The following is a 25330-nucleotide window of genomic DNA, read 5'->3' on the forward strand; positions in this document are numbered from 1 at the left end:
CTGTAGCGACAGAGGTAGATCCCTGGTTGCCTGGGACAAGGAAGGGGAAAGGAGGGGAAATTACAAAAGAAAATATTTTTAGGGGGATGGGTATGTTCATTATTTTTAGAGATGGTTTCAGTTTTCAAATGTCAAAATTTATTGAATTATACATTTAAAATATTGGTAGTATACTTTATATTAATTATACTTCAATAGATCTGCTTGAAAATAACAACTATCATAGCATTGTCCCCACTTTGTCAGTATATAAAATCAGTAAGGGAATGCTTAAAGAGATTCTACTGACTCAACTCCTAAAGCCACTAGCTTTGAAAGAAGATTTAAAAAATCCTAATATTAAAGACACGTGATAAACTATTGGGATGGCCAGTCTCAGCACTGAGGGGCAACTGCCTTGATGGGGCTCTGCTCTGCTCCCTGTGTGCCTCACGGGGCTTACGAGTTGGCTGGCATACTCACTGGCAAGGCAGTCATCGATGTCCTCCTCACAGTCCATACCACTGAAGCCTGGAGGACACTCACACATATAGCTGCCCTGGGTGTTATGGCAGAGACCGTGGTTCATGCAGGGCTTGGAGACACACTCATCAATGTCAACTGTACACCGCTGACCTAGAAATACAGGTGCAATGAATGGTCCTGTCTTTGCAAGGTGAGTTCCACAGATGTGTATGGGGGATCCAGGCTTCAGGTGTGGTAGATGGGGATATTCTGGTTGGGCTCCTGCTTTAGGAAGTCCTGTAAGGTTTTGTGTCCCTGTCACAAAATTATTCTGGGCAAGTTTTGCCCACATGGTAAAACTCCCTTAAAACCTCATGGTTTCAGACTCAGGCTGGACTCTTCCAGCCACTGGGGGGCCCCAAAGACATGAAAATGAACAAAGCTTTCTAAGTCATGCCAGTTAGCAGCTCCTATACAAGGCCCATGTTCTTGATGATGGGCAGGCCTCAGAAGACGCGGGCCTTCCATGTTAATCTGATATCTGACCACTTTGTTTAAAAGTCCTGGTTTCTCTAACTCCTGTGTTGTTACCTTGCCAGCCAGGGGCACACAGGCAGGTGTAACTCTCAAAATTTGGTGCCTCTTTGCAAACAGCAGCATTCTCACACGGGTTTGGGGAACAGGGAGCCAACACTGTCTGACAATTCTTGCCTGTAAAGAAAATGACAGAATTTAGAGAAACAGTCAAGGAAACAGAAATTTTGCAAATTCTATACCAAAGGGTGCTCTCTGAATTCAAGTCTAAGGTAGCAGTTAAGAACTCTGGAATCTGAGAGACCTAGGTTCTTTGAGTCTTAGCTCTAACTTGATTACTAACCGTGTGACCTCAGGCAAGTTATTTATCTGCTCTGAGCCTTCCACATAAGCAAAATAAGAACCAGGATGGTACATAACTCATAGAGGCTTTTTAAGAACTAAATGAAAAAATGTTTACAAAGTCTTTATTAGCATAAAGCCTTGCGCATAGAGTGAGTGTTCAACAACTATTGGGCTGCTCTTGTCTTTATTAACATGGGTAGTTATTATCATGGATTTGGACACCTGTATCAGTCAAGCGCGACAGTTTCTGCATCTCCATAGCTAGGAGTCAGTCACTCAGAACCTCAGCCACACAGATCCTCCTTCATGTGAGCCAGGAAGAAGCAATAACACAGCCTCCTACTCCTCACAACCTCTGCTAGCCTATTCCAAAAGGCAATGGAGTTGATCAGAAGGCTATGGGAAGCAGGAAACAGTGAGGTAATGTTGATTGCCTGGTAACATGTCTCCTTATACCAATATCAACGACATGACCTTGATATTTGCATACCAATATTTCTTGCCTTAGCATACTGCATATAAGCTTCCAGCACAGGGAAAAAAAAGGGGGGGGGGAATGCATTTATTAAAAGGGAAAGAGGTTTTTTTAAAGTCAGGTTACAACAACTCAACTTAAAATTCTATCCTAAAATTTCATATTCAGAAAGAAAAAAAATTACCACAAATTTTTACCAACATACTCAACCAGTTTTTAAAGTATCTGGTCAGAATAGCGGCTCGCAAGAGAAGGCAATGTTGTTTAGTTCCCTTCATGCTGGCAAAGCTCAATGACAGAACCCTTATCTACATTCAGCACTGAAATTTTAATCTACATAGGCTTTCAGTCTAATATAATTTCCCAAAGTTCATACACAGTAAATTTTTTATTGGGATCCTAATCTGAAGAAAAACTAATAGCCAGCATAGAGTCAAATATTCTTACAGTATCTGAATAGCAAGAAGACAAAATAAATACTTTCACACCTACATCACACTCAGTAAGCCTATGCTATAACTGAGCATAGCGACACCTGCTTATGTCTCCCTGCAGCCATCAAGTCTCAGTCTTTCTGGCTGTGAGACGCTCTTCTTACTACCAACAAATGTGATCAGTGCTGCCATTATGAAGTGTATTTTTTAGACTTCCTTTGTCTGGAGATAGCTAGGGGTCTCCCATAACTTCAGTTTTATCTACGAGGCTGGCTAAATGCAGTTTGCTTCCATGAACATTTCTTCCAAAGAGGGGCAAAGGTAACAATGTAGCATCAAGTCTCTACGGTAACAGAGTTATGGTTTTGGCCACCCTGCCATTCTAAATAGCTGGAGTCACTAGTAACAGCTACTACTAACAGCCCACCAGGGGAGTAAGAACTCAGCCATGCTCCTGGTGCATGCTGCATACTGGGGAAACGTGCAAAGCAATCATCCATATTTCTGTTTTGTTCTCCACATATGAAGAAAATGGATGGTGAGGAGGAAAACCAGCCACACGAACACAACCACACAAAACAATCACAAGACAGCAGCAAGGAGGCAGGAAAATACAAAGAAGAAACAAATGTCCAGGCACACTCCTAAAATACCACCTGAAGCAAAGAACACTTGATACGAAATGAAGTCACACCCATGTCTTCTGTGTGTGTAATCGCTGTCCGAGGGGCAATACCTCTCTGAATGAGACGTAGTGTTACTGAATTAAGGAGAAGAAGGGCTGTTAAGAGGACAAGCTTTAGACTGAGAAGGACTTAGGGGCAAATCTACCACTTACCTATGTGACCTTCGGCAGGTAACTTCTCTTTGCCTCAGCACAAAATGGTCGTAGGAACTTCTACTTTACAGAACTATTGTGAGTACTAATTAAGGAATCCAAAGTATACAAAGTGTCTGGCATATAGTAAATTATCAGTACGTGGTGGTTGTTGTATTATTGAACTAAGACTAAGAACAGAGGCCATGACAACACTGGGTCCATTCAAATAATGAATGAAACCAGCAGCCATACATAATTTTAAAAAACATTTTAAACTCCAAAGTACAAAGAAAGCAAATGAGTTCCCCTACCATTTGCATCTAGGGAGGACACAGTGTTTTCTCAGAGCTCAAGATCTAGTCAGTGAGGGCAGGATGGGTGACCAGGGAGTGATTCCTCAGAGCGGCATCACTGCCCTACAGACCCTGTCTCCAAGACTCAGGAATTTAGAACAATAAGGCAAGAACACACATTCCCTCTGGTCCTTTCACCTGCAGAGCTCACCTGTGTATGGCAGCACACACTGGCAAGTATAGCCACTTATGTCATCAAAGCAGGTTCCTTGGTTCAGACACGGATTTGAAGCACATTCATCAATATTCACCTGACAGTTATAGCCTGCAGACAGAAAAGGTGAAAACCCCCAGAGAAACTGTTAGCCTCCTCATTATCTAAATTACTAAGCAAACCTCTTCATGGTAAATACTTTATTTTAAAGATTTTATTTATTTACTTGAGAGAGAGAAAACACACGCAGGGGGAACGGGCAGAGGGAGAGGAAGAAGCAAGCTCCCCGCTGAGCAGGGAGCTAGACGTGGGGCTCAATCCCAGGACCCCGAGATCATGACCTAAGCCGAAGGCAGGAGCTTAACCAACTGAGCCACCCAGGAGCCCCTCATGGTAAATATTAACTGCTTCAGAAATTGAATTTCTTTAGGCCACTGGAATACCTGTTCATTCATTTCAGTGCAAGCCCCTGATATACATACAGTCAGTAAAAGACAGTCAAAATGATGAATGGAAGAAGTATATTCTAACAGTCTAAAGCTTGAATGCACCTCCAAATACAAGTAATTCCTCAACAATGGACCAAGAAGCTCATTGAGGTTAAAACTCTGCTGTTATATCTAAATATCAGCTCGTTCTATACAAAGTAGCTGGTCAGGGCCTAAAAAGAGGTATAATTTATCAAGGGATAATATTTTTTTTTAAGATTTATTCATTTATTTGAGAGAGAGAGGGAAAGTGAGTGTGAGCATGGGGAGGGGCAGAGGGAGAGGGAGAGAATCTCAAGCAGACTCCCTGCTGAGTGTGGAGCCCCAATATGGGGCTCAATCCCAGGACCCTGAGATCATGACCTGACCTGAAATCAAGAGTCGGCTGCTCAACCGACTGAGCCACCCAAGTGCCTCAAGGGATAGTATTTTTAAATACATAATCAAAGCCTCTGGTTTATGCCCCCTCTTTCATATGCACAGTCTCTACCATCGATGTAGTAGTACTTCCTGAAGCTATAAAACTGTTTTCCCCTGATCCAAGACATGGAATCTATTCCCACTATGAAAAAGAGAAAAGTAACGAAGCATTAATGGGACAGGACGGCACCCAAATATTACACACCTTTGCATCTTCAACAGGGCCTGACACAGAGCCTCAAAACAGAGGAACTACAACCACAGGAGGTCTGGGAGTACAGAGGTCTGGGTTCAAACAGGACTCTGCTACTCACCACTCATACGATTTTGGATTTTACATTTTGATTTTTATTTTGTTTGTTGATCAGCAAGTCTCAATGAGACAAAGAAATAAAAGCACTTTTAAATTTCTTTGCAAATGTAACGTATCAGAAAACTAATGACTAAAATATAGTCCCAGAAAATTTTCAAATAATCAAATAAATTGACCCTGAAACATATTGATGTATCATGGTAGCCTGGCACAATTTTTGAGTGGGGAAATCCGTGACAAGTGGATACAGGAGTGCAAAATAAAATGATTTACCCACAGACTTCACTCTCATGAGATTCTAAGAGAAAACTGACGGTGGAAATACAACAATGACAACTCAAAAAATGATTTTACACAACACCCACTGTAATACATTTTTCCAGAAAGCCATAGGTAGACTATATACTTACCTTATCTCAATATTTAAGATAATTTGTTGGAAGGGTTTGGAATACATGGATTCTTCCATGACATAATTGCTATCATAATTACAGTAAGACAATATTCTCATTCTACTCTCCAAATCTCTCTTGTTTTGTTTTTAAAGATTTTTTATTTATTTATTGGACAGAGAGAGAGACAGCAAGAGAGACAGCAAGAGAGGGAACACAGGCAGGGGGAGACGGAGAGGGAGAAGCAGACTCCCTGCTGAGCAGGGAGCCTGATGTGGGGCTCGATCCCAGGATGCTGGGATCATGACCTGAGCTGAAGGGAGATGCTTAATGACTGAGCCATCCAGGCACCCCCTCTCTCCCAAATCTCTTTTGAATTACCATAGAATCAAACCAGCACCAGGGAGCTTACAATTAGAACATCTGTCCAGAGTTGTGTAAGTGGAGTCCTAGCTGCTCACCTTAAATAGTTCTGTAGCTCATCTCCCTGCGAGTAGACTCTATATCTCTTTAGGTTTTTATTCCCCACATGAAAAAATATTAAGTTCTTATAAATATTAAATTCTCAAATTATGTTTGCTGTAAGAGTGAATAGGAACAAAGAAAGGGAAAGAAAGAAGTCAAAGAATATGCAATAAGAAAAAGGCATACAAGGAGACAGAAATAAGCACTTTTGTTTTCACCTTTAAAGCCCTTCTTGCAAGTACACCTGTATCCATTCACCAGATTGTCACAAGTTCCTCCATTTTGGCATGGGTTAGAAAGACATTCATTTCTGTCCACTTCGCAGTTGATGCCAACCCAGCCTGCATCACAGAGGCACTTGTATCTGAAAGGAGAGAGCATTCTTTACTGTGGGGGGGCTGAATGTACAATTGAGTCTTAGGTGAAATACAGGGGTTGGTGAAGAAATGAGGGACAGAGGAGCTCATGGGTAAGCTAATCTCACACTCTGAGTTTCTAGAAAAGTACCTATCAACACATCACAACTCTCAGGGGCTTACAAACCACGAATGTTTCATCAGGGCCATGTCTAAAGTTAGCTGAGACCAATTCCACTCCAGTGGCACACACTGGTACCGTGACAGAACAGAATTGAGCTTTTTTTAAGCAGGGGGAAAGATCAAATAGAACCTCCCTCAGAACTCAATCTTGCAATAATTTCTAAAAGCACAATTGCCAAAGACTCACAAAATAATGCTGGACCTCTCCCATGAGCTGACTACCCCCTGTTTTCTACCTATTCAGTCATGGAAGGTAGAACAGAAGTGGTGGTTTGGAAGACTGAAGGAGACTACCAAAATCTGCAACCCAGTCTCAGCTCAAGCCCCATGTTCCATAGGACATGGCCTGTACTGAAACCCAACTGGCTTGCTACAAATCAATAAGGAACTCTTCATACATGGCAGCTACTCACCCACTGAGGCCCCCAGTACAGTTTCCATGGATGCAGGGGCTGCTCAGGCACTCGTTCACCTGTGAGTAGCAGCTGGGGTGATGGGGACCCTCAGGGCACAGACAGCGGAAACCATTCACATCGTTGATGCACGTTGCACCCTTGCGACAGGGATTGGAGGCACACTCATCAATGTCAATGTTACATCTCTGCCCTGTAGAGAAGGGAAAATTTTTGTCAAATCCAAAATGCTTAGGGAAGAGACACAGAACTATGAGAGATACTGTGTTGACACCTGCCACCTGTACAGGCTATAAGATGCCTTGGGCACCAAATGCAAGATTTAAATAATAAACACCCAAAAGCACTTAGCACCATGGGAGGAAGTAGCAAAGAGCATAGTCAGTCTTTCGATAATGCAGTCATGTTAACAAAACGCTGGAGAAGCACTGCACTGTTTTGATATATATTTCTTCTTTATTCCATCTTAGAAATAGGGAAACTTCAAAAAGAGATCATCAAATGTTACCAAAGCTGGCTGTTCCTCTTGCTGCTGTTCTGAGTACTCTCGAAAAAGCTTTTATCACTGCTCTCAGCTGGCTCACCGCAAACTAATTTTTTCAGTTAGTCAACCTCTTACATTTCTACATATGGTATATCTCAATTACCTGGAATACTTAGTGAATAAATTATTAATTTAATGATTATATTGGTTAAAAAGAAAGCCATTTTGCTTTCATTCTTAGAGTTGTATTAATCCATTTTCTGCCTCAGAAAGAAGGGTATTCTGAACATAATTTTATTGTCTTCTGATAATTGAGAAAATAATCCAGGGTCTCTTAATCTAGACCAGTGGTTCTCAAACTTTAATGTGCAAAAAAAGTCATTTAAAAACCTTGTTTTAAAGGGAGATTCTTAGGCCCTATCACCATAGATTGTGATGGGTGGAATCCAGCAAACCATATTTTAAATAATGCAGATGGTTCAAATACTATATTTTGAAAAACTTTGATGTAGACAATTATTAATTTATCATCATGCAATAATGTAAATGCTCAGAATATATGAAATTAAGTGACTATATATTCTTCCTCTAAAACCTATGCAAGGCTGCACTTTGAAAAGATGTCAGCTCTAACCTTGACATTTGTTGCTTTAAGCTGAATAAAGTGTGCCACTTATATGAGTTCTGCTTTGCTAAACTTTGAATAATTGAGATTTAACTATATATTCCAAAATGATATAAAATTTTAAAATAACCCATAATTCTGTAAATGAGTGGCAACAAGCAACTGCTGTGAAGGAATTTATATATTTCAAAGAATGCAATTTTCTGATTCAGATAAAAACATGCATTTTTATTTAAGAAAGAGTAACCCTGCATTTAGAACAGGAAATTCCAAATGAAATAGATCCACACCCCTTTAAAGTATGGGTATTAACATTTTTGCACTCTCCATTGCTCTCTAAACCATTATTGGTGGTTCTTGTGGTAAAGACCCATAATCTGGTAGTGGTTGCTGTTTTCCTCTTAAGTGTTTTATTAATAACTTATTTTAAAATACTATTTTCTTAGCCTCAACCTCAGATTTTTTTTAGATGTTTGCCACTGGCACCAAGATAGGAGCCAGAACTGTTCCACTGCACAACTATCCTTGGCCTGCTAGACAGTGGAGAATGAGGAAAAAGCCTTCTTTTTCTGTCCTTTTTAGAAAGCATATTCTCAGAAGTCTCTCCTCCCAGGTTTTCCTCATTTGCTTTAAAAACTCTTCTCAAAATCAATTTCCAAGTCATCCTTAACAGAGAGGGTTGAATGCCTCCTTGTGCAGTCTACCATATGGACTGACCACTGCTTCACTATCAAGGTCCCACCCTTAAGGAGTTTCCACCCAGCATCAGAAATGCCCAGCACAAGGCTATGCATCTTATCGGGCTCAGGAACTACCGAATGAGAAGTTAACCAATGTTTCTCCCTTGCAGGTACTAAAAAAATGAGTGTTTAATGAGCAAAAGCATGGTATAGTCCACTTGAGAGACTGGAGTTGGACGCTGGAAGTCCCATATGTGAGTTCTATTCATTCACTCAGCAATATTTGTGTTTCTCCATGCTAGACACTGTTTTAGACATTGGCTAAAAAGATGATTAGGGAGGTTTCTGCCTTCTGGGAACTCACAGTCCTAGCTGTGCGACTTGACACATACAAAATATATTTGTATACATTGCATGGACACATCAAGCTCTATCCCTCAGTTGTCTTACTTGTTAAATGGGGATAGAAAAACTTCCTTATCTACTTTTTGTGTTTTGTCTTGTTAATATTTTGAGATTTTTTTGAGATATAATTGATGTATAACACCATATAAGTTTAAAGTATACAAAAGACATACTGGGGTGCCTGGATGGCTCAGTCAGTTAAGTGTCTGCCTTTGGCTCAGGTCACGATCCCAGAGTCCTGGGATAGAACCCCACGTTGGCTGAGCAGGGAGTCTGCTTCTCCCTCTCCTTCTGCCCCTCCTCCCAGGTCATGCTCTCTCTTTCTCAAATAAATAAATAAAATCTTTTAAAAAAAAGGTATAGGGCATACTGATTTGATACATTTATATATTGCAATAGATTATCACTTTAATGTTAGCTAACACCTCTATTATGTCACATAATTATCATTTCTTTTTTGTGGTGGGAACAATTAAGACTTACTCTCTTAGTAACTCTGAAGCTTATTATACAGTAGTGCTGACTATAATCGCTGTGCTGTGATAGGTCTCCAGACCTTATTTATCTACTAGTTTCAAGTCTGTACTCTTAAATACGTCTCCCCAATTAGCCCAACCCCTGCTAGCCACCATTCTACTCTATTTTTATGCATTTGGCATTTTCGTATTCTGCATACAAGTGATATCATAGAGTACTTGTCTTTCTCTGACTGACTTATTTCACTTAGCATAAAGCCCTAAAGGTTCATCCATGTTGTCTCAAATAGCAAGATTTTATTCCTTTTTATGGCTAAGTAATACAAATTGATTTCAGTATTATTGCAAGATTCCTTGTTCTTAGCAGTGTGCCTCTTTGGGATATGGTATTATTAGGTGCACTAAGGGCCAAAGAACCAAAAAGCAATTGCATGTTAAATGTTTATAAATTACAAATTTATATATTTGTATATATAAATTATACACTCTACTACTGATTAGAAACTAAGAGATTTAGAGAGAGAAGAGATTATAAAACTCATATATATGTTTTCTTATTGTACTTTGGTGATTTTTATATAGTTTTATAATGATATTATAATGAGGATTTGCTACCTTGGTAGATCTGTTACTCATGATTAGCCTTTCAAATGCTGTTTGAAAACTAATAGGTTTTGGTAGATAGTGAAGCTTTCAAAACTTCACCTGTTTGAGATGATACTGGGTTTCTAAGTACAAATAATGATTTACAGCTTAAAAATACAATCAGTCTGTGGTTAAATCATGTAGCTCTGAAAATTACAGTGGATACTTCCAGTATCCTCTATCTGGAAATTACTGGGAATTTTCCAAAAATAGTTTCTAAAATTGTGTTTAGCTACTTCTGCCTAATGTGTTTTTTAAAAATTGAGCTATAAGTGACATATAACATATTAGTTAAGGTGTGCAACAGAATGATGTGATATTTGTATATACTGCAAAATGATCACCATAAGTCTAGTTAACATCCATCGCCATACATAGTTCCAAAATTTTTTTCTTGCTTCTTGCCTGTTTTTAAATTGGATTATTTGCTTCTTTACTATTGGCTTTTATGAGCTCTTTATATATTTTAGATATTATTAACCCCTTTTCAGATATATTGTTTACAAATATTTTATCCCATTCTATAGGCTGCCTTTTCAAGTTATTGTTCCTTGCTGTGCAGAAGCACTTTAGTATAAGTAGCCCCACTTGTTTACTTTAGTTTTTGTTGCCTGTTCTTTTGGTTTCTTATTCAACGTATCTGCTTTTATGGACTACTATGAGAAGCCAGCAAAATAATAGATATGAAGGCAAAACTGAAAAAAATAGTTTGTAAAACTGAAAAGTAGCTTGGAGAAGTGTCATTTGATTTCTTACATTTCCCAGTCAATCAGTAAGTATAAAGAGGTCTGAGGAGAATACAGAATTTAGCCTTAAAAAGAAAAACTCATTTACATCTGTCAAAGCTGTCATGAGAATTGTTAAAAAAAAAAAATAGTATGTTAAAATAAAACAAAAGAAAAGGACAAAACACCTCACATTCAGGGTCATGTATATGTAATACCAGAGTTGTCTGTGGTATTTTCGGTGGCTGATTAAAAAAACAAAAAATGAAAAAAAAAAAAAAAACACAACGAAAAAAAATAGACATAGAAAATCGTTCCAAGAACAGAGTACCACCCAGTAACCAAAACATTCCAGTTCTTGGTTATGTAATTTCATGCTACACCTTAGGTTTATTTTAGGATATTTTTAGCCTATGTCCTCCCTCCTTGACCTCCTTGGTTTGCTGAATGTTAAAAAGAGAGAGAATATGATTTACTGGCATTTCAAAAAAAAAAAAAAAAAAAAAAAGCCCAGTGCAAGGCTCATGTATCTAAAAAGACCAGAACAGGCACCCACTTAGGCTGTCTGGTGAGGTGAGAATGGGCATGGGCTCTAGAGTAGGACCACTGGACTGGAACCCTGGCCACAGCACACCTGTAATGTTACTTAACCTCTCTAAGCTCTGGGTTTCTCATCAATACCATAGGAATGATAATGACTGTGATAATTAAATGAGATTAGGCACCTACCCCCTAGCTCAAAATAAGCTCTTAATAAATGGTAGCTATTCTCTTATTACCTATTTAACAAAAATGCACCTATTATCCTATCTGGCAGGAATTTCTGTGTATTTAATTCGCTGTCACTTAATCTTGGAGTAACAAGTTCCAGGACCCAGAAGTACAGCTGGCTACTATGAGCAGTGCTGGGCACTAGATAGGACAGCTTTCATCATGCCTGTCTCTGAGTGCTCTTCCACTGAGCAGAGATCACAGTGACCCGTGCGAGCCACATACATTACTCCCTTGCATTCACAATCATACCAAGCAGGAGAGAGGATTGTGAAATATACAGGAAAGTAAGTTCCCGGCAAGCAAGAGGCAGACATTCACTTTACTTGGCCCTGAATGCCTTTTGACATCACCGTTTAAAAAGCTCTGAGGGAAATTTCTCACACTGGTTGCAAATGACCACATGGTATTTATTAAATGGTAACATTATTATGTTAAGTGCCTGCTTGTGTGTGGCACCGTCTAGAAAGAACAGGATAGACATCATATATGCCCTCTGATGGTGCCATTAACAAACAGCTGTGTCAGTAAGGTGCCTCAGATTTCTCAGGAGCCCCTACCAGTTTTTGATCAGGAGGGTAAAAGATAAAGGCAATCTTATTAACAAGAGAGAGAAGATTTATGTTGGTGTGTGTGTACACAAGCATGTGTGTGTAAATGTTCTAGCTACTTACAATAATTACAACCAATTTTATTTTAGTCATCTACTTTCTTCCTCCTAGTGAGAAAAGATCTCCCTTGCGCCAGCCAAGTTAGCTTGGTCCTCCCAAGTTCTGGCCTCATCTAACAATCTCCCACAAGAGGAAATACTCAGAAAAAAGCATTTAGTTTCTTCAGAGAATTTTATCTTGGCTATACTTTTATGGAAGGCATTCACTACTAAATGTAGCAAATTAAAGGTGGCATTAGATGTTTTATAACTCAAGCACAGTGACAGAAACTCTGGTTTCTAGAAATGCTTTTCAGGTAGCTATAACACGTGGTCTAAAAACTCTAACTAATGAAAAACTTCATGTTACAGTTTGGGGAAGTCCTGAAAGTAGAAAACTGGGCCAGAGAAGTACAGGTACAAACTTCTACCTTCCAAGAGATAAAGAAACAGGAAACATTTGAAAAGTGATTTTCCTTTAGATGCCGCTTTCCCAATAGGGCTGGGACCTCCGGACAAAAAAAAATGTTTGTTACCTGTGAATCCTGGTGAGCAGACACAACTGTAACGATTAATGCCATCCATACAGACTCCATGGACACAAGGGTTACTTGCACAGTCATCAAAATTGATTTCACAATTAATACCTGCAAAGATAAAAGCAAAAAGAAACCAGCATTACCACAAAAATAGTGTGAGATACTAGGTGTTGAGAAATCTAAAGAGCATCCAGACAACCCTGGATAGAATAAAGCATCAGATCTCCAAAGTGTAGTCCTCCAGACCCCGTCAAGAGGGATTATGAGGTCAAAACTATTTTATGAATCATATTAAGTCACTATCTCACTGTTCCAGTGTGTTGGCATCTGCACTCATGGTGCAAAAGCAATAGGAGTGATTACTGGCATATTAGCAGGAATCAAGGTAGTGGTGCCAAATGGTACTACTTAGTGGTCATTATATTCTTAACCTCCATGCACTCACAATTTAAACCAAACAAAAAGACAGTCTCACTTAAGAATGACTTTGGTGAAGAAGTCAAATTATTAACTTTATATTTTTATTATATCTTAACCCTTGAATATACATCTACTGTGCTGTGTAATGAAATGGGAAATAAAGTAATTCTGCAGCATGCCAAAGTATACAGTTGCTTCCAGGAAAAGCAGTTGTTTGACTGTTTGAGCTCTGCGCTGAACACGCTTTTTTCATGGAATCCCATTGTAATCGAGAGAACAATTGACAGGGGAACCAGGGCTATTCAGACCTAAGTATTTAGCAAACATTAAGTGAAAGAAGTAAACCTGTCATTTCAAGGAAAACAACTGGCAGTACTGTGTTCCAAAAATAAGATTTAAGCTTTTGCATGAAAACTAGAATTTTGGAACTTGTATCCACTGCCAGAAGCTTGAAACTGTCACTATTATGGACATAAGGATATATCTTAAAGGGTCTGGTATCTTCCTCTGGGGCTGTGCTGCCTCCCTTCTGGCCCATTCCCCAGATGAATGGTAGAGTCTGGCTATATTAAGAGAGGCTTAATTGTAGATATGGGTAACTAAACTATACCAATCATAATTTTTACCATCATTTTCTAAAAATACTCATGATATTTTGTCATTTACTTAACATGAATTTAGTGATGCTTTATTTCCCATTCATAGAAAAATGCCTTGGTAGTCTAAAAATCTAAAAATAAAGCCTGGTAAAAAGGATATAAACTAACAAAATTTCCTTGAAAAAATGTGAACATTTTGGTTTACTCACACTTTGTATTAATATTTATTAATAATTACATTAAAAATTTACTCAACACTTTGTATTAATATTTATTAATAATTACATTAAAAATTTACTGAGCATGCAAGTACTTTGCCTCCCACTTTACATAACTTTTCTCTAGTCTTCTCACTCAAGTGGCATATCAAGTTGCGTTACACCCATTTTATCATGCACTTGCACAATTACTCCAGCACAGCCAGGATGTGAGCCAGGCACTTTGGATTCTACACTCTTTGCCACACCATACTGGTCACTCTGTGATTAATGAGGTCATGCTGCCTCACTAGCCACAAATGAGGCAAGAGTTTCCATATTCCTTGTATACAAGTGCACACTTTTAGGAGAAGTGTCTAGCCATTGGCTGATAACCCCCAATTACCCAAAATTGACCACGGCAGGCCACAGGAGGCTATATTTATTCGAGCAAGAGCAGACACCCTGCCCAAGATGGGACAATGAGATTTTCTCATTGAACATTGGATTATGAACTGTGGGAACTATGGTCTACAAATTGCTCTGCTTCCTGCTGATTTCTGCAAAGCTTTATTGATCAATTCTCACTTGGAATCTGTAAGATACTTCTGTGTGCTTTCACTAAATTCTTGGTCTGTTTTGTAGTTATTGTTTGCTTGTTTGCTAAAGAGTCTTTAAACTAGTCAAGTTGGTTTCTGTGATTTAAAACCTAAAGAAACTTACTGAGAACAGTTTCCCATCATAAGACCACAGGTGAAAGAAGCTTCAGATGTGATTCTAGGCAGTGTATCTCACTTTAAGTACCCAGTAAGTGAGAAACCACAATTATAACCAGCACATTGTAAAGCATCCCTTCTGTCTATACTCATCCAAACCCCAACCTACCAACTCAGGGCCATGTTATGAATGGGTCATGGATTCTTCCTCTAGAACTCAAGAGTCTACTCATAATGACTAAATAGACCTGTTCATCCAGGCCCCTAGTACATGTCAGGGCTTTCTCCACCCATTACAGACCAAGATTTTTCATGATGCCTGCATCTTTTTGCTTTAATTCTCCCAACAGCCACAGGAAGCGATTTTGCAGTTTTCTGAGAGATTCTGGGCCTTCATTCTACGCTGCCTGCACACTACTCGTATTTACTTCTTGCATTTCTCAGTGACAGCTACTTACACCTTGTCTTCTCTGTCCTCCCCAGGGAATACACCTGATACATCCTGGCATAAAGATATAATCCCAGAGAAAACAAAGTGTTTGCCAACCCACCACTCACCCAGGTTTCCAGTACATTTGCTATAATGGGGATGATAGCAAAGCCTAAAACAGCCCCACTATTCTAAAGGCATCCTTTCAATCACTTGTAAATCTCTCAAATTTCTTTTCGTACTGCAATTTCTCATGTCTGGGGACCAGCCCGGAAGCAAATTGCTTTTGGAAGGTTTCACAAAGATCTATTCAGCCCTTTTAGTGAGTTATCTAAACGTGGGGAGGGGGAAGGCATTTTCAACTGTGAAGGCATGGGATGTTTTTCGTATGCTTGAGCAACTCAAAAAGGACTTTGTTTTCAAACTTGGCATGTACGAGGTCCTGGATGAAGACCAGGGCCTTTGACAAGTTTGAAGAAATGGATTTGGAAATAACAAAATAAAATGAGGGCAGTTAACCACCTCCCCCACCTCTGCCCCCTACATAGGCCATTTTCCTTAAATCAAGAATGAGTTCTCAATAAATCACTCCCTTGTATTGGCGGGTTCCTTCTAACAAAGGCACACACTAGTTAATCTTCCACTAATACATTTTCTTTGATCTGAGACATAGTACTTCTCTGTCCATTAACCACAGTTGTGACCATAATTATTCCTCGAATAAGTAAAACAGACTCCAGTGAAACCTGTGAAATGCTGCTGCCTGAGAAAATAATTCAACATTCCCCCAGTAAGGAGCAGCATGCCCTCCCAACTAACAAGCAGTCACTCAACCAGTGTAGGGAAACAGCAATGAACTCGGGGATGGAAATGGTGGCTCTGCATTCTAATTTACAATGAGTGGGAGGTGCTGCAAAGTCTCCCCAATCCCTGAGAATCCCCGCAAATGCCAAAGACCCACCAGAGACACATGGTGGAAGAAAACTGTCACATTAAAGATACTGGACTCTGAAATAGAGAAAAACACAACTGGAAGGACAGGAGGGAGAGAGAAGGGAAAGGGCCAGCTTCATTAATCTGAGTGTGGTGGAGGCTAAAGAAAAAAGGCAATCAAATCAAGCCACAAAGCCAACAGGATTTCCAGTTTTAAATAATAATTTCAATTTTTTGAAGCTGTATGTCTCCTCTTAATGAAAAACACACACCCAGAATCATCAGTTTTGAAAAGCTATTGCCTCCAATTTCTCCAGTGGCTACAGACATCTGCCTCTGAGATGTTTCTGGCTCTAGCTCTGGCTGTGCATCTCAGAATCAGGATTATTTCTCAGTTATCTGAGCCTATGCCATGACAGCCAGAGACATGTGTGTACACTGTCTGGGGGGAACAGTGAGAGCCCAGAGGAGACACAGTCAGCGCAGCTTACCTGACGTGCCGGGCTGGCAATTGCACTGGTAGCCATTCACCAGGTCGATGCAGCGGCCGTCATTCAGGCAGGGGCTGCTGTAACACTCATCTATCTGGTCACTGCAGATGGCACCCATGTACCCTGGGTTGCAGATGCAGGTGTAGGAATCAATCCCATCCTGACACTGGCCGTGGTGGCAAGGATCAGGGTCACAGTTGTCGATGTTCTCATCACACAACACACCAGTGAATCCTGGGAAGGAATTTTACCAAGGAGGCTTAAAACCATGTCAGACACTCCACACCTGCACGTAAGTATGGCCGCATCCACTTATCCTACAGACCTCACGTCTTAAACAGTTCATGCTGCACACAATGAGCAGCTGAAGCCAACTATTTGCCTGATTTATAAGGCAAGCTTAGAGTTGTGCTTAAAATAAAGTTTTTCAAATGATTTGTAGAATTCAAATACCTTTTTTAAATGATCAATGGTTTCACTGCAGAGATACTTCAACTGCATCTTCATTTCATGCTGAGCCTCAACGGGGAATAGTTCTCAAGATTTTTCCATTATATATTTACCTCTATATTCCTTTCTTCCCAAAACCAACATACAGATATAGTATTAATGGTTACATGTACCTTATCTCCCCAATTCTGACCTTAGAGGACAGAGAACTTTTCTTAATCCCTCTCAAACCCTCCCAGAGTACTTTGCTTATCTACTAAGCTTTTAATAAATACCTGTTAAATAAAATGAATGAAAATTTGTGAGTGTTTAAAAGAAAAAGAGGCAAATAAAGCCTCCTTCATTCAATCCATTCTTTTAAAGGATTTTAAAGGAAGAGGGGCTCTCTTCTTTTTTAAACATGAATTCAAGGTTTTTAAACGCTCTCCAGTGAAGGTTACTCTCTACGAGGATAATCTGGCCAGAGGAGGACAAAACCTGGAACTTCTCCAACCAAGGACAACAGTTCGTGAAAAGAGAAAGCAGTTAAGTGGTTCATCTGACAGGACCTAATCTAAGGAGGCGCAGTAAATGGTAATGTTCCAGTACTACCAAAACACTCATTCTCTGTGTTTATTTTTGTGACTTAGTTCCCTTTTCTGTCATCAGAAAAAAATCATGCACATGATGTTTAAAATCCTTTAAGAATCCATCTTCTAAAATAAGAAAAAGGTCTTAAGTTATATCCCCAACTTCTTTCTTCCTTAAGTGGTCATACAAAAGACAAATTGGGAAATCATCTTTTCTAATAATTTTTAGTCTTTCTCTATAATACTGGTCTGTGCAGAAGCAAATGTGTAACAAGGGACGTTGGGCTTATTCAAATCCACTCCCAAATGAAAAATGTGGCCACAGATCAGAAACGTAGACTATTTGTAAACAGATTTTTTGTCACTGTAGTAGCAGAAGTCAGGAAAGAGGACCTAAACTTTCCCAGACAGAACTCTCTCTCCCGTTCAGATACACACCTGACTCTCAGGGCCTGAGCAGTTTTTTTATGCAGAAAACCTCTGCACTTGCACACAATGGCCCTTAGGTTTCTGGGCCTTTGTTCAATCACTTGCCCCAAGAAACACAGAGACAGGCCTCCTGCTGAGAAGCCCCAGTGAAAAATAGCTTTCAGCTGGAATTCTTCCCTTTCCCAAAGGAGTAAGTCAAGCCAGCTGGAAACTCACCACTGCCAAAATCTGTCACAGAAAGACATGGACACCAAATGGAAATGTCCAAGCCAGGCCACTACTGTGGTGGAAAAGGAGGCAGGTGTTGTAGAAGGAAACAAGGAGAGCAACAAAAAATACGCTAGAAGCAGCTCTCTCTAAACACAGAGCAGCCCGTTAGTGGACTGGCTCGGTAGGACAGCTAGAAGAGGACAGTCTCCTATTTTGTTCAAATGGACCCATCAGAGGGGATGAAAAGTGAGAACAATCTTACCTGTGGCACACTGGCATTCATAGCCATTTGGGTGATCAATACACTTTGCCCCATTCAGACATGGAGTACTGGAACAGTCATCAATATCAATCTGGCAAACTGGCCCAGTGAAACCTTAAAAGGACAGTGATGACATAAGTCAAAGGGCTATCCTATGTGTGTCTAAGGTCTACCTATGATATCCCATGAGAAAGATGCCCAAGAAAGGTTGGGCTAAGTTACCAGCAGGTCTTAAAACAATGGCTCAGCAAACATAAAATTATTCTCCCCAACAGGTAACTAGGATAATTGGGTGAAGCTCAGGGCATCAGAGGCAACTGGGTGTGTCTCCACTTCTGCTTCTTCCTACTGCAGATTTCACTTCTACCTGAAGTAGGGACTAAATAGTTATATACGGAGCCCTCAAACAAGTGAGTACAGCTTCAGAGGAACTGGAACCTCTCTGAAGAAACAACATGAGAGACTATAGTCTGTGCCAGAAAATCTGGCATGTCTTCAAGAATAGCTTTGGGGAGCAAAAGGAGACACAGAGTGTTCTTTGGAAAAAACTGACTTGTGTTGCCTGTTTCTGGATCCAGGGTGAAATATCTAAAAATAAAAATCTCACAGAGGGGCTTCAAGAATATGACCCGGGGGAGCGGAGAACCCTGAACAGCCTACAACAGGCTTCTGTGAGGTATGACCTTTCTGAAATATATACACAGACAGAGAGGTCATGGGCCATTCAGAATAGACTTGGACTTCTGGCCAGAAAGGATCTGGATGATACACTAGCTGAAACAAACTCCCCATTTCTGTAACACTCCTATCCTGAAGTGCTCACTTTAATGACTTCCTCATGTACAGCCCACACACATTCTCTCCTCCTCCCTTCCTTGTGGTCAGCCAGCTTTGTGCTTTCAAAGAAAACAGGGGCAGGTGGTGGGCACTTACCAGGCGGACACAGACACTGGAAGCGATTGACTTTATCCACACACTGACCATTGTTCACACAAGGGTTGCTCTGACATTCGTTTATCTCCAATTCACAATGCACACCTTTGAAACCTGAACAAATTGGACCACACAAGTGGCTTAGAAAGAGAGAAAGGCATACTCTAGCCAAGAAAGCACAAATTTGCAGAGATGACTATATCCCCTACGAGCATGAACATTTCTGCAGAAGGCAAAGGGGACTCTGCCATGATGGGAAATAGTCCCTGCAAGTATCAGCAAGAGAGGAGAATACAGCAAGGTAGCCATGTCACTGTGAAGAGGGAGAAGAGGTTACTTCCAAAGACACTGGCAAAACATAGCATGCCAGCAAAGACTGTCCCACGTTCTCTGACCAGTCCCTGCTTCACTTTCAGAGCAGTACCAGGCCCACAGGTTCTCTAGTTAATGTTCCTAAAGACCTGCTGCGCTGGAGATGCTGTTGCTCTCAGGGTATAAGTTAAGGTCAGGAGGGCCTCCCAATGCTACAGCGGCTAGCAGCCTTAATCTGGCAAAGGAACTACTGTCGTATGTCACTTTAAACTAGATTTACCTGAGCTCTCTAAGGATTCAAGAAATGGTTTCTGCAGAAGAACTCCAGAATACAACTAATTATATGCACATCACTATGGACAGATGGCAAGTTCCTATACGATTATGGGTAAAATAATTTCTATAAATGGAATAGTATGATATTTATAATATATCAAGAGATCCGAAAAGCTTGCTATTTAAAGGATTCTTAGGGTAAATCCTTTATTAAATCAAATAATACTTGCATAAAAACAATCACTTCTGAATTTTTCTCTTACATGTAGTGATGCTGACATATGGACTTGTTTAACTTGGTCTCCAGAGCTCTAAGAATTCTAGCACCGCATTACTCCTTAAAGGTTCCCTTGGCTGGGAACCCTGTCATTATTGGGAATTAAATGCTGACAGAGTTCATGGAATTGCCACCCTATACTGAAAAGTGCAGGGCAGTGCCTTTTGTGTAGACCCCACACACTGATGGGCCCATGTACCTGGCATGCACAGACACGTGAAGCCTCCAATCTTATCCAGACAGGTTGCATCGTTCTGGCAGGGGTCGGAATGGCACTCATTGATGTCCATCTCACAACGAGGCCCTGCATAGCCCTTCAGACATTCACAGTGGAAGGCACCATCTGTGTTCACACATTTTCCTGCGTGCTCACAAGGATTGCTATTGGCTGGAAAATACAAGCACCAATTACTGGGATCAAAGTACTTTGATGGAGTTTCCACAAATGTGGATTACAGAAGTAGGTCTGATTATTACGGCATAAGAGCCAAGCCTTTAATAATCAGGTTCTCAATTTCTAATTTTCTTCCTTAAAAAACAAGGAAAGAAGGGAAAGGAAAGGGTAGGGGAAAGGGAAAACAAAGGAAAGACAGACTAGGGTAATCTCAACTCTTTTGCATCTCTGCTGTTCTTTTCCCCAAACTGTCACCAAAGTAGGGCTTTCTACTAAGAAGCAGGTACAGACCTTCCATATATTCAATTCTCAAAAGAGAATATATGTTTACACTGAGAATTCATAAACCGTGGACATGTAGCAGGAGAGATCTGAGGTTTTGCTTCTGTTTGAATGCTTGCTGAGCTCGACAGACACCATGAGGAATAGGAAAGGTTCCACATACTCACCCATGGCACACTCATCCACATCTTCTGTGCAGTCAGCCCCTTTGTAGCCTTGGGGGCAGGTGCAAATATACTGCCCATTCAGGGGGTTGGTATCACACAGTGCCCCCTTGTGGCAAGGATTGCTGATGCATGCATCATCCAGATGACATAAGAGACCTGTCATAGGGTGGAGCAAGGAGAATGAAGAGAAACTGTCTCTTACTTGAGGAAGAGTTTTCTCTTTCATGGAGGAGGGAAAACCTTATGGTCACCTCACCAAAATCCAATATGGAGATTTACAGGCAACTTCCCCTTTACCTAATCCTACATCTTAGGGATGTGCTGCATCTAACAGCAAGCAAAGAGCTTCTGCAGACAACTCTGGTGCTCTGACCCTGAGCTCTCAGCTAGACCTCTCCTCAAGGGTCTAGTCATCTACAGGCCATAAAGTGAGATGGTCAGACAATGAAGATATCCTTCTGATAGTGCTGCCAGATTTAGCAAATAAAAATAGAGGATGCCCAGTTCAATCTGAATTTCAAATAAACAAATAATTTTTGCCATATATTCCAAATACTGCATGCACCTTAGATCTTACTTAGCAACATACTTTCCCCAAATAATGCTACCTGATGATCAAGGGCCACCGGTATTTCACTAGCCTCAGAAGGAAAAAAACAGCTGAATATCATCAGCCTGTACTAGGGCAGCCTTTTAAACAGTGTCAACATTCCTGGCTCAAGTGCCCTCAGGACTCTGAAGGTATTACTAGGCCCCACGTTCTGTGTAGTTCACATGGGAACTGGATTTTCCAGTCTGCAATTACCTTAAGAACAGGTAACCAAGGCTTCTTACAAAGCTGGACGTGGGACTTTTGGAAAGGCATAGATATAAGAACACTTCAAAAGTGCTGGGCACAAGTTCTCTCAGTTAAGCTATCTTCTTCCTTCACGTTCCTCCTTTCACTGCTCTCTACTCCTAGGACCGGGAGCTGTTAACTTGAGAGGCTAGAGCAATGTTAACTTTGCAGTTAGTAAAATTCCTCCCTTAGAGGAATATTTTCATAGACACTGAGAGCTGGAATGCATTCAAATGCTTCTCTCCTCCCAACTCCTTCCGAGTAAAAGGTTTCTTCTCAAAATGAAGTCTCTAAATCCATTTATTAGTAATTTTGTCTTAATTTTCGAGAAATTAATCTTAATTTCTGAGGTGTTTTTCGCCTAAATCTTGAGGTCAACAGATGCTCCCAAGGCAGTAGTTACTTTCATTTTCGGGGGGAATGAAAAACTGAGGTATGCAGACTTGAGATGAGAGCCAAAAGTCCTAAAGAAGAAGACTAATTTCATAGTACTTTGGCTAGCAATTATATTTCCAGGACAGTCTTGAGTAACATGTTCCTACAGATGCTAATTAAAAGGACACAACTCAGGGAATGAAAGAGATCCCGAATGCTCACTGGCCCCGTCCCTGAACTCCAGTTCTGCCCTGCTGGCCTTACCTGCCTTTCCTTCTGGGCACATGCAAGAGAAGGAGGCCACACGGTCAATGCAGGTGGAGCCCGGAGTGCAGGAGGCGAAGGCACAGTCATCAATGTTCTCACTGCAGTCATCTCCACTCCAGCCATTAACACATACACAGCCATAGCCCCCATTGCGGTTGGTACAGGTGCCCCCATTCTGACAAGCATTAGGTTGCAGCAGACACTCATCCACATCCTCTGTGCAAAACTGTCCTTTGGGGGAAAAAAGTGCCTTTGATTAGGGCTCTTAAGTCTCAAAGGATTAGTACCATACCCACAACATTCTTCACCCTCATGTGACCTGCCTGAAATTAAGGCAAACAGATCTTCCAGCAGACCAGGTCTTCACATAAATCTTAAGGCTATCATGAACCATCCACATGATATTTATTCCAGGCAAATAACTTAAAAGAATGGAAACTGCTATTCCTAGAAATACATGAAAATTAACCCAACCTATCAAAGAAAAGATTAGTCTTTTCTTTGTAGCATCCTTGACTCAGTTAAATCCCTAGGACAATGAATATGTAAGTGAGAAGAGCAACGGAAGAGAGTGTATGAGATGAGTAAGAAACAGAATGATGAGAAGGAACCCAAAGGTCAAAATGTCAGGGCAGTTGTTCTATATCCTGACTGTATCAATGTTAACATCCTGGTTATGAACTGTACAACAGTTTTGCAAGACAACGTTACCATCGGGGGAGACTTGGTATAGGGTATTTCTCTGTATTAATTCTTACAACTGCGTGTGAAACTATAATTATCTCAAAATAAAAAGTTCAATTAAAAAATAAAAGGGCAAGTGCAGGTAGTGAGAAGAGATGAAGGACAATGAAAAGCCTTGGTAAACTGCAGAGGTGAAGGGCAACACCAAGATGATGAAACTGGAGCAAACTGCATAGCCTGAGGCACCCAACCCTCAAAGATGTGGATTTGTGGAGTAAAATGCAGAAAGTTGACTCAGTGCAATAGAAGATACGAAAAGGCTCAGTTTGATCTGCCTGAAAAAGAGCAAACTGAAGGATGATACACAAGACCACTTATGGATATAATGCAGGTCACTACAATAGCAAAGGATGGGGGGCTATGGCAAAGGCTCTCAGGCTCTGTCACAAGGAACAAAAATGTATCTTCAACTTATAAGCAAGACATCTGTGATTAACAAGAGTTTAGTGCCAGACCACCCAAGTTATAAAACAAGTTGATGAATTGTCCTTGTTAATACCGGTTTAATGAGCTACCAAAGGGAACTCATACTCAGATCATCCGAATTCTCTAAAACACAACAGGACAAGTGGCTAAAATGCAAAAAACCTCAAGGTGTCCTTTAAGTCTATCTTTGTTAAAGAAGTCAATGAATAATTTAAAAAGGCATTCTGGTGAAGAGGCCTCTTAATGAAAAGGCACATGATGTTTATACTCTGAAAATGCCAAGGCATTATTGAACAATAATTCAGGGGCTCAAGTATTTTCAGAAGGGCTTCAATGTACCCAGCTGTGTAGCCTTCATAATAACAGAGGTTAGTTGTGTCTGATCTCACCTAACTGACCATCTATTCTTTACCCCTATCTACATATATCTCCATTACACAGAACTGGGATCACTCTATTGCACTTATTTCATTACACATCCATCTCCCATCACTTGGCTACAAGCAAGCTCAGTTCAGGAATATTTTTTCGTATTCTTAACCTAAGATCCCACTGCCCAGGATGGCAGGATGGGTGTGTGGGCATCTTTGGAACTCTGTGCTCATCACCCTTCTTCTGTGTGCTTCTCCTCACCCCACTTCAACCATATAATTATTTTTTTTTACACATAATTCTTGAAGGACCCACCATGTCTTTTTTTTCCCTAAAGATTTTATCTATTTATTTGACAGAGAGGCAGCGAGAGAGGGAACACAAGCAGGAGGAGTGGGAGAGGGAGAAGCAGGCTTCCCGCTGAGCAGGGAGCCCGATGCGGGGCTCAATCTCAGAACGCTGGGATCATGACCTGAGCAGAAGGCAGATGCTTAACAGCTGAGCCACCCAGGCACCCTGAGCCACCATGTGTTTACATGACCATGCCCTCCTACTCTAGCTGACTGACCCAGGATGGGCATCTGATACAAGCTATATCACTGTGTCCCTTTTCTAAATTTTTGGATTAGGGACTCTTTGACACATGGACCAAAAGGATAAAGTGGCTGGTGACAGACAAAGTGATAAGGGTGAAATCAGAATTGCAGAGAAGAGAAAAGCAGAATCATGGTGGCATTCAACTTACTGGTTCCAGCTTTTCCTGAAGCCTAACTGCTTCTAATGAGAGATGGCCCTTCCAACAGGTATCCAATATTTCAGATGGGGCTCTGTCAACTGCAACCCATGGTATTAACTAATACAGACTGAATGAGTGAGTGAGTGAGTACATACATTGGCAATCATTTCCCCAGGGCAGATGATGTCATTTATTACAGAAAGCTTTGCTTCCTTACTATCCTGGCAGAAATGCTACCTCAGAGTAAAGACAGATGTGTAATTAGGGTACAGGTGGGATTTAGAAATGAAAACATGACTAAGAAGTAGGGGAAGAGTGGCTGTAACCTGAAAATTACTGAGAGCCTTGTCTCTTACACTTAGGCTAACTCAAATATCTATGCTACCCTCAAACCAAACTTACTTGCTGACTGTGAGCAATTTTGATGTTATTTTTCTTTTTGACTGTCTCTGTGATAATTCTGAGTATAAGACACTGTGTGTTTAAAAATATCTCATATATATTTCTTATGCAATATAATATCCAGACACTTAAATATTGCAGGAAGACAGACTAGGTAAATAAAACAATGCTTGGAATGGAAATTTGGCACCCTTGGGAAAGGAAACGAAGAGTCATTGCTTGTCTGCTATGAACC

The 25330-nt window shown here is 40.6% G+C and overlaps 1 protein-coding gene across 1 annotated transcript in view; it reads right to left on the reverse strand.

The window, feature by feature from the left end:
• Positions 1-25330, reverse strand: part of NOTCH2 (notch receptor 2) — a 159341-nt gene that overhangs the window by 32272 nt on the left and 101739 nt on the right. Inside the window, exons 6-17 of the mRNA XM_087866205.1 lie at positions 22413-22646; positions 20936-21091; positions 20292-20480; positions 19228-19341; positions 18295-18408; positions 16375-16608; positions 12586-12696; positions 6590-6782; positions 5856-6001; positions 3557-3670; positions 1036-1155; positions 463-615 (exon numbers count right to left, since the gene is read on the reverse strand). Of these exons, the coding sequence (XP_087722331.1) occupies positions 463-615; positions 1036-1155; positions 3557-3670; positions 5856-6001; positions 6590-6782; positions 12586-12696; positions 16375-16608; positions 18295-18408; positions 19228-19341; positions 20292-20480; positions 20936-21091; positions 22413-22646 (1878 nt within the window). The remainder of the gene's footprint in view (positions 1-462; positions 616-1035; positions 1156-3556; positions 3671-5855; positions 6002-6589; positions 6783-12585; positions 12697-16374; positions 16609-18294; positions 18409-19227; positions 19342-20291; positions 20481-20935; positions 21092-22412; positions 22647-25330) is intronic.

The sequence above is a fragment of the Ursus americanus genome, chromosome 12, assembly GCF_024610735.1.
Source record: "Ursus americanus isolate L20-20 chromosome 12, mUrsAme1.1.p, whole genome shotgun sequence".
Classification (NCBI taxonomy): domain Eukaryota; kingdom Metazoa; phylum Chordata; class Mammalia; order Carnivora; family Ursidae; genus Ursus; species Ursus americanus.